Source organism: Rattus norvegicus, chromosome X (assembly GCF_021556685.1).
Source record: "Rattus norvegicus strain SHRSP/BbbUtx chromosome X, alternate assembly SHRSP_T2T, whole genome shotgun sequence".
Taxonomy (NCBI): Eukaryota; Metazoa; Chordata; class Mammalia; order Rodentia; family Muridae; genus Rattus; species Rattus norvegicus.
In genome coordinates this window covers 115,100,939-115,115,692 of record NC_141554.1, presented here as the reverse complement: position 1 = coordinate 115,115,692, position 14,754 = coordinate 115,100,939, and the positions used below count along the sequence as shown (strand labels likewise).

The 14,754-nt window shown below is 46.9% G+C and overlaps 1 protein-coding gene across 23 annotated transcripts in view; it reads right to left on the bottom strand.

Annotated features, from left to right (window-relative positions):
- Positions 1-14,754, bottom strand: part of Tmem164 (transmembrane protein 164) — a 201,862-nt gene that overhangs the window by 40,702 nt on the left and 146,406 nt on the right. For 14 of the 23 annotated variants that reach the window (XR_015646390.1, XM_087600438.1, XM_087600453.1 and 11 more), the window contains 2 exons: positions 6,217-6,317; positions 4,466-4,674 (listed from right to left, as the gene is read on the bottom strand). Coding sequence is in view for 22 of the 23 variants with exons in the window: in XM_087600438.1 (XP_087456564.1) it covers positions 4,468-4,674; positions 6,217-6,317 (308 nt within the window). In the remaining variant the exon portion in view is untranslated. 23 annotated transcript variants of the gene reach the window in all.

Below are 14,754 nucleotides of genomic sequence, written 5' to 3'. Positions count from 1 at the left end.
AACTCAGAGGCTCTTGACTGTCCAACACTTTACTCACTGAGCCATCTCCAGAGCCTTAAGGCTGCACTGTTGCCCTCAGCCATCTAGCCTAGCCTAGAGAATAGAGCCTATGTCCCTAACTGATAAGCTCCCCTTAGAACAAATGGCCTGGCGGGCCCCAGGAACCTTGGTGGAAGTGGGCAGTGTGTGGGAAGTCAAGCCAAGTCACTGTTATGTCCACAGGACCAAGCTGTGCTGAGAGCCCTGCTGTCCTGGCTTGGGTGAGGGTTGGCTGCTTTATGATACACAAAGCCAACAAATGACCTTTTTTTGTCTACTTTGCAAAGCCTTCTTGAGAGGGTTCTGAGAAGCAAGGCCAGGAGTCCCGAATTCTCATAAATCTTTTAATAACAGTAAATGAAGAAAACATTGTAACAATAAGTCCCATGGGAGGGTTCCTTTTCATTCAGGAATCTTCAACAGCAGAAACACCTGAGGCTAAGATTCAAAATGCTAAGTACACAAATTAAGGGCCATTTATTTCCAAAAGGTGGCTGCAGAAACCACTTCATTACAATCAAAGGGGTTTTACAAAACAGAGAAAGCACATTACAAAAACACCCGAAGAGGGGAGGTAGACTGGAGGGGTTGGGGATGAACGCCCCAGAAGCAGCCTGACAAAGAGGCTCGATTTGGCTGCCATCGAGAGAGTTCACAGAGGGGCTCTCAGAAGAGCCCTGTACATTAGGGTGATAGTACACGGCAGTCTCAGCTTGAGAAGAAGGATGGAGGACAGGACATCGGTGAAATGTCCCAGAAGAAATAACTGTACACCATTCAATCCTGTTCTTTTCGCTACAATTACATCAAATAAATGAAAAATGCTTTCAAATCTAACATAACGTTGACACCAAAATAAATCAAGAGTTTTCCAAAACATCATCTTAGGCTTCAAAGGACTTTTGTTTTTGATTCGTTTTTCATTGAGTAGGGATGGGTGTCTGCTCAGTGCCATGAGTGGCAAATCAGTGTACAAGTGTCACAAACAAGGGCAACGGCAAGCAACTCGGTCTTCCTGTGCATAGCGAACTCGTTGCCTATACCAGAGGAAGCCTGACTCCTCTAATGGACTTTTACCCCAGAGATGGCTGGGCCAGGAGGAGATAGGGCACTCCTTCCTAGTCTGGTTTGGGAACTTCCTGAGGCTTGGTCCTGGCTCACTAAAACCAGAAGCAGTGTCTTGTCCAAGAGCATCTGAATTCCTCCTTTACTCCCCCCCACCCCGCCTCCCTTACAGTAGAAACCATTAAGAAACCCTTGTCCCAAAAAGGACAGGTGACAGAATTCCCAAAGAAATCTTTTTGGCAGCAGGAAAGTTAAAAGGGGTCCTTTGCCAACTCCTGAGCACCCAGCCCAGCACAGCTCAGGGCATTCCCCAACCCCGGGGTCCACTGTATAGAGAGCTCTGCTGACATTGAACTATCTGAGAGAAACTTGTAATTACATCACGAAACTCTGAATTATCCATGATCACACATAGCAAACCCCTGACAGAGGCTACAGCAAAAGGGATGGTCTGACAGGTAGGCTGAGGAACCATAGAATAAAGTGCATAGCCAACCCTACTTAGCCCACATAGACCCCATAGACCACCCCCACAGGTACAAAGAATTTTACAAAAAGACAGAAGACAGACTTAGAGAGGTGGGTAGTGGCTCCCCAACCCCACAGCTTGTCACAGGATAACAGAAGAACATGCTGCTAGGCTTCTGAGAAGACATTGGGCCAAGTCTTTTATATACACAAGCAAACACTGGGGCCAGGAAGGACCTATAATCAGAGAAGCTGGCTTAGCCAACTGTACTTGTTGGTGCAGCCCCCTGACCACAGACAATGAGGGCTTGAAGATACACCGTTCCTTCTTGCTAGCTACCTCTCTGAGCTCTCTCGAACAGACACAGAGCTCACACATGATGGTCGAGCACATATAAAACTTTGGCTAAGGTGGTAAGGGGATGACAGGCCCAAGGAGAAGCTTCAATGTCAGGGCAAACTGTCTTCTCTGTCCCTGTACTACAGACAGTAGAGGGTACCAGCTGGACGTACCTAGGGACAACTCCCTTGGCAAAGTTGTAAGAGCCTAGGCAGGTTACCTCTTTCCATGTAGGTTTGGACCAAGGTAAGAGTGAGATCTATAGATAGTGAAGAGGTTCCCTGTTCTCCAACTTCTCACAACCAGGCTGTCTCCCTATGGAGTCTGTTGAAGGAGCGACAATGTTTCATTTAGCTTCCTTATGTATGAGCCATGCCAGGCAACATGGCTTTGGGTTTCCTCTCTTCCTCTGAGCACCAGAAATGACTACCAGAAAATGGTCTGCTGAGCTGGCACGAAAGCAGACTGATGATATAGGGAGACCCAAGGTGCCTGGCAACCTGGACCATGAAGCCTCAGATGGGAAAGAAGTGTGTATGGCACTCCCACTTCTGTGGCATTCTGGAGTTGGTCCCCTCAGCTGAGGCCGTCCATCACTGCAGGTAGCAGCAACATGTTGTGGTAACAGCTCTGTCAGGCCCCATGGACTCCCCTCCTATGACCTCTCCATACTCTTACAGGCCAGGGCGGCGTTCCTGCAATCTATTCATCCACCAACTTCTATGAGTGAGCAGGGCTAGTCAGTACCTGAAGAGACAGCAAGGGAAGCTTGGCATGGCCCTCACAGATGGCAGAGGGTGAAGATGCCATGGCAGGAAATCAAGGGTAGCAAGCATACTAAGAGTTCTTGCCTGTTTTCAGTACCTCAGACTAGATCACTTCATGGCCAGGCGGCCTCTCCCAGAATGGCTTCTCTTAGTTTCCATTTGCTCTCCTGCAGTTGCTTCCCCTGCAAATCCATCTTGTAAAACCATGACCACCAAGCCACTGAAGGTCAGCATAGGCCTAATACCCACAAACTCACACTGAATACTGCATCTGGTACAAGACAATGGGGTGGTCATGGTACAAACATTTCTATTCCTAATCAAATCTCTTTCTACTAGAAGTTGACGAGGAGTCAGCAAATACACAGACACTGGTACCATTTGTGTGGTTCACACACAACCAAGTACCTTTCAACCAAAGCTCCTCTCTTCCGAGCACTTGAACCTCTACCTATGGGGCCCAGGCAGTTCCCTTTCAACCTACATGTGGGTTTTGGACATTGTCAAGCTGCAAAACCAGTGACGTCTCCCCACATAGAACACTTGAGTAGAGTCAAGCTACACGAAAGAAATCTAATCCTCATAAAACTGCCTTCAGGAACCATGGCCATGTCTTCTAAGTGCCAGGAATGGCTCGATAGTACCTTAGAGAAAAGTGAGGGTTTCCCCCATTTCAAACATCCAAAAGACAAACAGCCAAACTGCACCCAAGCCCCAACTCCAGCTTGTTCTTCCATGAAGCTGCCTCAGACAGAAAAACAGACAGACACATACACAGACAATGAGGATGGTTCAAGGGGCAGCTGAGACTAGAACACTGTCTATTATCCTTGTGATACAGAATGTGATTCAGATCACAGCTTTCTCAAGTTGCCACTTGACTTAGTTGATTTCTTCCTTTCTACACTCATGTCGGATGGGGATCTGACCTCAGCTTTCATAGGGAAAGTTTGGTTTGTTTGTTTTTTTTCCCCCTGGGGGACAGGGTGGTTCAGCCTGGTACTATGTACACCTTTACCCTCTTTCTTTCAGATTCATTGTGGCAACAGATCTTCCACACCCCTGTACAGAATCTTGCCCTTTGGCTGCGCGTTGCTGCCATCTACCCCAGGCGGCACCCTAGAAGGAGTGGCTGGGTAGCTCCCTGCTTTCAGTCATGGGACACCAGTCACTGGAAGAATCATATTTTGGCTGTGAACTGGGAAGTCCCTTGGCTCTGGGCTTGCGGCTGGTGTAGAAGCAAGGCCTTGGTCCCCTTCTGGTGGGGGCTATGCTGGAGATTAAAGGGGATTCCAGCATGAGCCTGGAGGTCCCTGGCAGTAGAGACATGAACCCAACACTATTTTATGGCTGGGATGCTGGAGGAACTACTGCTTGTTGCCCCCTCCTTCCTCAACCAGCTGTTGTTAAAAGCACCAACAAGCCGTATGAAAGGGGCCACTAACTACCATTTCCCTGGGTAAGGCCACGCAGACGGAGTGGGGCACAGTAGGGACCCAGAACCCAGGGGAGGAGAAGAAGTAAGCTCCAGCCCCCAGCACCTTCCCTGGGCACCAAGAGTCATCCAAGGGTTGGAGCTGGGGAGGGAAGAGTAGTGGAAGAAAGGGACAGAGAAGGGGGGGAGGAAATAAACCAAGTATTCTGTTTGCCCTCTCCAATGATTTTGTCAAGAGCTGGGTATTCTCTGAATCAAGTCAGGATTTGCTTTCTCAGGGAGAAACGAAACAAAACAAAACAAAACAAAACAAAAAAACCCAAAACTAAAACAAAACAAAAATCCAAGCACCTTCAGTCTATTTTCTTGGCTGGAAGCCGGAGCAAATCCAGCACATATTTACACAAGGGCCCAGCCATGTATGAGAACAGGATGACCAGCTTCCCGTGGGTCATGGTCATGAGAGTCTGGTGTCCCGAGGCCCAGATGCGATACCAGGGGCCGTAGAATGGGTCTGAGATGGCCGGACACAGCATGTTGTTCAAATTCACTTCGGTGACCTGCAGGGACAAGGGAGGTAAAGTGAGCGTTCGCCATCCCGAGGCTTCTTCTGGCTACTGCCAGTTAAGCCATCTCTCCCTAGGGGTGACTAGACAAGGAGGGATTGACCAATCCCCGCCTGTTCATAAAGGGGCTTCTTTGCTTTAGGCTCTCTGAGCAGGTGATGGGTCACTGTCCTGGAGAAAAGCTGTTCAGTTGTGCTCAGTCTTGCTTTCCAGTTGGGCCCAGAGTCCATTTTCATGCCTAAGTGTTGGTCATGTGTCTAGCTCCTGGAGAGATACTATGGGATTTTGAAAAATCCATTAACTGCATGGTTTCCTGTCTCCAAGTAGCAAGGGCCATCAGTTGACTGCATATGACCTCAAGCTAGACAGTGCTCCCTAAGCTTGACATGCCACGAGGAGGTCTGAGGAGCATACGGAAGATTCTGTTGAGGGAAGTGGCACTTGAATGGACTCATGAGAAGATGGACAAGGGTTAATGGGGAGGAGTGGGTGAATAGAGCTTTCCTGGTGGGAGGTGCAGCAGAACATAGCATGTATGACATGAGCACACATATCGGTGGGGAGTAGCGAGAGGTATGGAGCAGTGGGTGTGCAGGGCAGAATCATGCTGAATCTTCCCACAAGCACAGGCAGCATTCATACTACTGGCAAAGAACCCCGGCTACCTCCGGCAAACCAGAGCAAGGAAGAGAAACGTGAATGCTTCAACAGAGGCATTGGGGACATCCGGCTTCATGCCCTTATCATGCAAGGCCGCACAAGGCTGCACATAACTAACACTACACTAATGCCAACTGCACAAAACCAACTATGGCATCCCTGACCCAAAGACAGCCGTTAACACCTGCCCTCAAGAGCTCTTAAGAGCTCGCTCACATTAGAGACAAGCCCTCACCATCTCTCAAGGAAGCTGGGCTTTTGTGTCATGTCACATGACGTGGAAAATTCCCTGCCCTCCCCCCCAGCAATGAGCTCTCCATCCTCACTTCAACACCATATCCATGCATTATCGACGCTATTGGACTCTGGGTAATTCAACATTGAGGCCAGCCATTTTCCATACTCCGGGCAGTTCTCAAACTATAGAGTGCTCTGGGGCTCCCGGCACCTCACATCTACTGGCCACACAGCTGAAAGGTCTCCTCAAGGACTTGAGAGCATGCCCAGAGTACACCCAACATCAGAGGCCATCACAAAGCCCGGGGCAACCAAGTAAGGGTCCTACATGGCCAGGAGGTCCCCAGCAAAGCACTTGCCAGTTATAGGTCAGTTGTTTTAGATCAAGTAGCCATGAGTGCAGGATATCCTTGCCTTCAGAAATGAAGGAACGGCCATTATTGAAGGATTCAGAAAACTCTTCAGAGAGGCCAAGGCTTTGGATCATAAATCAACATCCCAGACACAACAATCTGATGTCCTGGCCTTTAGCATCGTGTATTTTTCAAAACAAAATGATACAACAGCACCAACCAGGATTATCAAGATTTATGAAGAACTCCAGACAAAGGGGAAAGGAGGGGATCTCAGCAAACTTACCAGGCCGAGGATCTGCAGGATGCTGAAGTGGTAAAAGAACATGAGGCCAGTCGAGAGAAGAGCCCAGTGGAAATTGCTGAGGGGCTCTGGGGTGTAAGCACCTGGAGGAAGAGGGGAGACGGTGAGCCAAGAGGACTAGTGACCCACTTCTCCTCTGCTCACAAGGGGTGCAGGTGCTGAGGTCACAGCCACAGCTGCAGCAGGCTTGGTGTCTCACTTCTCAATCACAGCCTCTCCCACGGGTCCTGGTGCATAGCCAGGAACCATGCTAGCCCTGTTTTAACCCATTTCTGCCAGTGGATATTGTACCATTAGAGCGCTTTCTGTTGCATTCTAACAGTAATTTCATGATTATTAAAGGTGATTTAGAACTTTTAAAAACGGGAAAGAAGATAGAAGCAAAGAAGACTAGAAGCCTTAGGATCAATTTTTAAAATTGCAACTGGGGCTGGAGAGATGGCTCAGACGTTAAAGGCTAGGCTCACAACCAAAAGTATAAAATTGCAACTGTCTTCGCGTCTAGGGCAACAGGGTAGTTGAACATGTGTATGTGGAAGTCAGATGAATTTAGGTTCAAATTTTGACTCTCCCATTGATGAACCATGTCCCCATGGTGTTGCATAACATGAATGGCCCTCTAACTCTACATGCATGTTTGTGGTACATGCATGCCCACACTCACATATATACATCTTGCTCACATGCACATAAAACTTATACATAAAATAAGAAGAATTCAGTATAGTAACAGGGAAAATGTAATGGGGGCAGTCTGTCTGATAAGGGAGTGTGGCCTGCAGTGACCACACAGTGCACCATGTGGAACACTGTGGGCACTGGAGCCTAGAAGGTGTAGGTAGTCAAATCCCCCCTGGGAGATCCTGGAAAGTTCAGTCTGGACATGCTGAAGTATCTGTGGTTTGTGATTTTGTGTCAGGATATATTTATAGCTATCTTGGGCCACATTTGGCCCATGGGTTGGACATGCCTTTGGGACCCAATGTTCTACAAAGTCAAGAACCTTCTCTGTCGTCCCAAGAGCCAACACAGCACTTGCTTGGTAATGATGCACCGAGTGATTACACTGGGAGTGTACACACCGGTCTGTCTGATAAGGGAGTGTGACCTGGATACCATGTTGTCGCCCCGGTTTCTGAGGACATGCGGAGGATGAAGAGGATGCAAGGCTGATAGGTGCCCAGGCCGTCAGACATGCCACTGCAAAGCCTCCATGCATCACTTTCTCAGCTGTCTTTTCATTCTCTGTGACCTGCCCACAGTCCCCTTTCCCACCATTCCCAATGCAGTGGAATGGCAGTCAAGCCTCAGATACCAGATGACCTGATGATGCCAGGATGAACTTGAACATGTGTGTGTGTGTGTGTGTGTGTGTGTGTGTGTGTGTGTGTGTGTGTGTGTGTGTGTCTCCTTGGCCAGGAGCCAGGTCAGCAGCCATAGTCCTTAGGAAGGAGAGGACAAGGTTCAAGCCCAGGACAGCTGTTTCTTCCCCTGTTGTGGTGAGAAAGGGACATTCAGATCCTATCAGGGGACAGGTTTCTTGGTGTCCTCACTGAGCCTCCACATAGCCCCATGTTTGCACTATCGCTTCTCTGTTGCATCATCTGTCCCAACCAGACTAACTACTGCCAGAGGGAAGGGCTCTCCCTAAAGCTCTTCTGCACCTCAGCCCCGGATGCACAGTGGACACTGAAGCAATGCCCACTACTCAGCAAAGCGGTGGTCCAGAGTTGCTAAGGAATCATAAAAGATAACATCGATTCAAGGCTAGTAGTACCCTGAAGATTAGCTTCGAATACTTATAAAACCCAACCCACACACCTCCCTTATCTGCACAAAAGATATTCACACTTGTGTTCTCTATAATGTTGAGAAACTGGAAACAAACCAACTAGGGAGATAGGTTAAATAAACTACAATGCTTCAATGTTGTGTACACGTCCCCTGCCATTCAAATGGCAATCAGATTGTCCACGCATGAAGAAACCAGTCCCAGGTGAGTAACAACAAATATAAAAGGCAGAACATCAAACAGTACAGACATGAAAGAAAATACAATGTGGTGTCTTAACAACAAAGGCTGGAGGGGGCGGAGTCACGGCGGGAATCAGACAGCCTCTTGTTCCCCTCGGGAATGACCCTGGGCAAATCAGACTTCCTTCAAAGCTGTTTTCCGGTGTAGGGACTAGAGGCAAGTAGCCTTCTCAGGGCTGAGAGGTGGAATAAGACATTACAGAAAGCAGATCCAGCAGCTAGCCTAGCATGGAGCTCTTGTTGTCCCAGGGATCACAGGCATCCAAACTCACACAGGCAGGAAGACAAAGGGCATTCTGGGAAAATGGACACCTCCTCTGTGAAGGGAGACTGCCTGTGGCAAACATGATCCAATATTCCAATTCTTCAAAAAATAAAAATAAAAAAGCCCTATATACACTGATAACCCAACCCACAGGGATACATACATACTGTACGTAAACCCCATAATTCTCTTCACTGGATATCTGGATGTGGCCCTTGGGATGATCCCAGTGAAGAACCAGTTTTTTGTCAAAAGGAAAGCAGAAACCAAACCGCTTTCAGGAAAATTTGACACATCATAAACCTCTTCTTTTTTCTACTTTAAGAAAGTGACATTTTTCTGCTAGCATCTTCTATCCCAGGAGGCTAGCAGCACATCGTGAGTAAAGGTAGAGGGAAACCAAAATAAGAGTCTCTGTTAAATTGATTTCTGCCAGAAGGAAGCCGTAGGAGTACCGGGAGCCTGGCAATTGCTCTAGCAGTAGAGAAGACCCCCAAAGGGTCCCCCTAAGGATCTTTCTCTCCTCCCACACTCTCACTCACAGAGGATAATACCAAGGACTCCACTCTGGGTAGGGGAGCCTGCTATTACCCCATCTTGCTGCTTCCTTCAGCTAACTGACTTACTCTTGCTACCCACTCATTCAATATCTATGATGTACACTGGACTCCACGGTAAAAGTGGGGAAACAATCTTGGCCAGCTCCTGTCCTTGACAATCTGCTGCAGTTGACAAATGGCAATTGACAAATGGAAGAGCTGATATGGTGAAGGAAGCATGGTCAGGGCCCATAGGAAGGGAAGAAAACCGAAGAGGGTCGGAGTTCAGGAGATTTGAACAAAAGGAAGCACCTGGTGTAGGACATGACAGAAGGAACACTCTAGGCCGAAGGCATAGCCTGAGAAAAGGTATCGAGATGTCAGCGGCGTGCTGTCTGTGTGCAATTACGTGCAGTTCCTTGTTACAGGAGAGCACAAGAATGCAAGAAGTCTCATGTGTCAGTAGGTAGCTGGACAGACAAGAAAACAGGACCCGATAAAGGAAGAGCCTTGTTATCCAGGCCAGAGAACCTGGCCTTTATCCTATACAATGAGAGGTCACTGAAAGATTGTTAAGAGATGAAAAGGTCAGATCCACGTTTCCGCCAGCTGGATGGCTCCAGCATCAGTGGAGACAGTGGACCAGAGGGAAACAGAACTGAAGACAGACTCAGATACTGCCATGGGGGACACAGATGGCTTGGCACTTGGCCAGACCTAGGGACTTCCTGGTCTATGACTTCAAGAATTGACAGGAGGTTTAGGGGAGAAAGGAGCTCAGGCTAGGGTACAACACTGAATGCTATAACCCACACCCGCAGTTGCCCCCATCGGCTTATGGCTACCCAGGGTCTAAAGCTTAGAAGAGGAAAATGATTTGAGAATACAGATTGGTGTGTAGCTAAAACTCACAAAGAAGAATCCACAAAACAAGGCTAACAGGGGTCTGGAAAACAGCAATATTTAGGTGGCTAGAAAAAAATAAGACCCATAAGATGAGCTTGAGGACCAAACTCCAGAAGCAGCCATAGAACTGGAATTGGAAGAGAGGTGTCCTAGAAATTGAGAGAACACAGTTAAAGAAGGACCAGCAATGTTTAATGTGTTCTCATTGGTACTGGCCACTAGACACATGCAGCAGCAGATATTTAAATGCATTCAACCAAAGATCCATCTCCTCATTTATGTAAGCTGCATTTCAAGTGCTCCATAGCCACACCTGCCCAATGACTGCCGTATTAGACGGTGCAGACACAAACCGTTTTCATAACCACAGACAATTCCAGTGAGGATATCCTTCTCCTGGGGTGGGGGGTGAGGGGATAGCAAAATCAAGACACACATCCCACGAAGTTCAGAAATGTGCGAGCCACTGGTGCTCTTTGCCATGACAATTTCAGGAAAGGAACTATGAAGGAGCAAAGTGGCAAAATAGGTTTTCCTGTTGAACAAAACAAGGAAGTAAATTCTGGGAAAAGGTGTCAAAATAGACAGCCACATAGAAAGCCAAACCCCTTACATTCTTGGTCTTGTCTCTGAATACCTTGAGCAGCCTCCTGTGCCTTTTCAGTTTTGTTTTGTTTTGTTTTGTTTTTGAGACAGGATCTTGTAGCCAAGGCTGATCTTTCTTGGCAGAAATCCCCTGTTCTCAGCCTCCCAAGGGCTGGGATTATAGGTGTGCAGCACACCTGACTCAAACTTTTGTTCTTACCCAACAGACCTGTCCCTGTAGGTCTCCTCTCTCTAACTCCATGAGACCATGCTTGATAAAGCGGTGCTTTCTTGCTTGCTTTTCATCGCTCTTTCCAGATGGCTGGTCCTCCCCCTTTACACTAAAACCCCACAACTGCCAAGGTGATACACAGCATTCCTCCCCTCCACCATCAACTACAGATGATGGATGGCGGTCCTTTCTCTCTGACATACCTATACCTGGCTGGGTACCACTCTCTCACACCTCTGTCTTCTTAATTCTTGCTCACTGCTACATGTTTCTGGAAGAATCTTTCCACAACTCCATGGTCTTCTCTCCATTACCACACTTCAGCCATTCACTTTCATGGTCAATCCTGAGACCCTGTGATTAGGAACGGCTGCATCCTCTCTCTGATCTCAAAGACAAACATTCCCCCTTTAGCCATCGCTATTTCCTTTCCTGATCACTTCTTTGAATCAGGACTCCACCTGGGTTTTGGCAACAAAAGAATATGAGATCCATTCATTGGTCACACCATAATTTCAAACTCAACATCCTCCCCCCACTCCCGCCCCTCTCTCTCAGAGGGAGTTTCTCTGTATAACAGCCCTGACTGTCCTGGAAGTCACTTTGTAAACCAGACTGGCCTCGAAATTACAGAGATCTGCCTGCCTTTGCCTCCTAAAGTGCTAGAATTCCAACTCTTCCTTCCTTTCTTAAATCCCATGCCCTGTTATTCTGATTATCCTTTAGTGTACCTCTGTCTCCTCTCACTTTGGCTGGAAAAACAAAAAAACAAAAACAAATCCTCTGCCCTGGTTTAAGTTCATCCTCTTTCTTCCCTTGCTTAACATGGCTGGAGAAAAACAGCAGCACTGACTAGCCTCATGTCCAATTTGTGATCACAGACCTGAAGTGCATCTTTCATGTTGCCAGGTAATCACACTATATTCCCCTGCCCATTCACTCCCTCGCTTCCTGAGGTCACAATTTAATATCCTCTCCTCTCTTCTCGAACCTTTAATACTTTCCTCCTGGCTTCACTGTCAAATGATGACCTGGGTACTTCCTGCTTCGCCTAGAGAAAGAGAATTACACAAAACATCCTGAGCTCTCACAAGCACATTTAAACACCCACGCAGGAACACTCGCCAGGTTTGCTCGGCCTTCCTCTCTGCAACCCAGAAGAACTGTGAAGAGAGGGTCTCAGTCAAGGCCAGGCTCTCCTTTTGGAACCCCAATACTCCTCCCTCAGCTCTCTACCACTCCACAGTTCTTTTTCTTCCTCTTCCAACACTCGTTTCCTCTTTCCTACTGGGTTAGTCTGGCGACCATGAAAACAAAGTAAATGTACAGAGATTGCTCTCATGTGAAAACAAGCACTTGACAGCTCCCGAGAGCTCGCAGTAATTGCTTGTCTCTCCGTTAAAACAAAGATAGACTATCTTTACAACAAACAGAGCATTGGCTATGTCTGGACTGGCCAAAGCAGTAGCTCCTAGTCCTGTGTCACCCAGAGCTTCAAATGTAGCTGGTTTGAATTGAGCTGTGCTCTTGGTACAGAGTACATCTACTAAAATATTCCAGCTTTAATTTTATATTGGTTATATTTGAATGGTAGCTTTTTTTTTATAAACTACGTATAACGAAGTATATTTCTAATATTAGTTCCACCTGTTTGTCTTACTATTTTTAGTGTGAGTGTGAACACCTGAAATTATATACTTAACACGTATTTTTGTTAAATATTCTGCTCTATTTTCCTTACCCCAAATTCTTCTCTTCCTGCTCTCCCTTAAATTCACTTATATCAGGTCGCTCATCCTCCATTACAATTGTTCCCATCAAAGCCACAAGTGACCTTTTCATTTCTAGATACAATGACCAATTTGCGGGCTTCATCCTATGTAGCAGTTTTTGAAACACTTGGTTTCTAGGCGACTGCTCACTCTCAGCTATTTTCTTGCCTCTTTCCCTGCTTCTTATCCTTCCTTGCCATTTCTTCCCCATGGTGCTGATGTCCAAATGGGAGACAGGATCAGGCTGCCGAACTCAGAACTCAAATCTTTGCTGCTTATTTTTACCCTACAGCTGGTGTCAGCAAACCTCATGGCTTTAATATGGGTCACATTTGATAACTCCGAAATTTACATTTTACCATGGACCTCCACACTAAACTCTAGGATCAACAGCAAATGGGTGTGTCAAACTTCAGCCAAGCTTGTGAGCTTAGCTTACCACTGTAGTAAATGCTGAAAGCTCATTACACTTTCTCAGAATCCAAACCTTTCCACAATGTGTCTGTGTTACCAACAGGGCCCTATCATATTGGCTTGCTATAGCCAACGGGACCTCACCAAAGAAAATTCAAAAGGAGGTTTGATGTGCACTTGGGCACTGGGGGTTTCCCTTTTTCAAATACTACTCAGAGATCTACATGCCATGAAAAGCTGTGTGAATAGAGAGGCCCAACCGTTTCAGGGTCCCAGCTAGGTCCAGGGAAGACCAGAAGAATGTCTTAGTCCTTTCCAGCTGTTTTAACAGACACCATAGACCAGACACCTTGAACAACAGAAATTATAAAGAACGGGCCAATGGGACTCCCACAATTGCAAGAACTAATTCTAAGTCAGTACATTTTAGGGATGGTTATTACCTAACATTACTTAACTGGAACAATATGCCACACAGACCAGACCAAACCAAACCAAACCAAACCAAACCAAACCAAACAAACAAAAAAGCAATACACAGTCCTCAAAGCCTTTCTTGTTTTTAGTAAATGCCCATCCATTTCATTCGACCAGGTCAAAAACCTTAAACTCACCCTTGACCCTTTCTTCTTTTTATTTCTCATCCGATATCTGATTCCATCCACAAACCGTTGGCTGTCCCTTTAACACGTACTTAGAACCCAATGCCTTTCCCCTTATCTGTACTGCATCCCAGTTTGAGCCACCATCATCCGCTCCCTAATGTATTACAGAAAGCACTGACATTTCCCCTCCATCTACCACTGAATCCTTGCACACTTACATTCTAAGTGAGCATAGCAACCAAACAACCCTTTAAAATTTTAAATTAGACTCATAGGTCTTCCCCTCCTCCAGTGACCTCTCACCCAGCTATCTTAGCTAATTTTAGTGTGCTTATCATCTCTAACCTCATGTCCTATTTCCCCCCTCCTTCCTATGGAACCAGCCGTAGTGGTTTTATACCTAGTTGCTGGAGTAGCCTGAAAACATTTCTTCCTCGTGGCCATTACACTTGTTATCTCCCCAGCTTGCCATATCGTTCCCATAGAGATCAAAGGGCTTGCTCTTTTGCCAGCTAGCCTTTGCTCAAATGTCACATTGTCAGTGAAACCTTTCCTTTAAATGAGGCCATCACATTCAAAAGAGCAGCCCTCCGTGCCCATGCGGCAGTATCACACACTTTCCTCCGTAAGATCGCCTCTTGCATCTCACTTAACATTTCAGTACCCTGTGTACCGTTTCTCTATTTCTTTACTGTGGATCTCCTCCCACATGGCTGTGATGTCCACGAAAGCAAGGATACTTACGGGGTTTGTTTCAGTCTCGGCAGCTACTATACCACCAGATACCAAGTGGGGATTCCAAAAATATTTGTTGAAAGAATGGCACGCACAGGCCAGTGTGCTGAAGCCAAGTACTTTATACAGTCTACATCTTCATTAGACTTGTGGGATAGAGACCGAGTAAGGGGTGGAGGCCAGTTCACGAATACAATGTACTACTTTACATATCTGGGGCATCACCAATCATGTTGGGACTGAGTTAAAATGGAGGTTCTGCGCAGAGTCGGTCGGAGTCTCTGCATTTCTAACCAGCTCCCTCTGACTTCTGAGGCTCAGGGTACCCTTTGACCAGCAAGGACTAGAGTTTGTAAACTGAAAGGGAGGGCAGAAGTAGGGAGATCAAGGAGGAAGCTACAACAAGAGACAGAGCTGGGATAATCTAATCTGA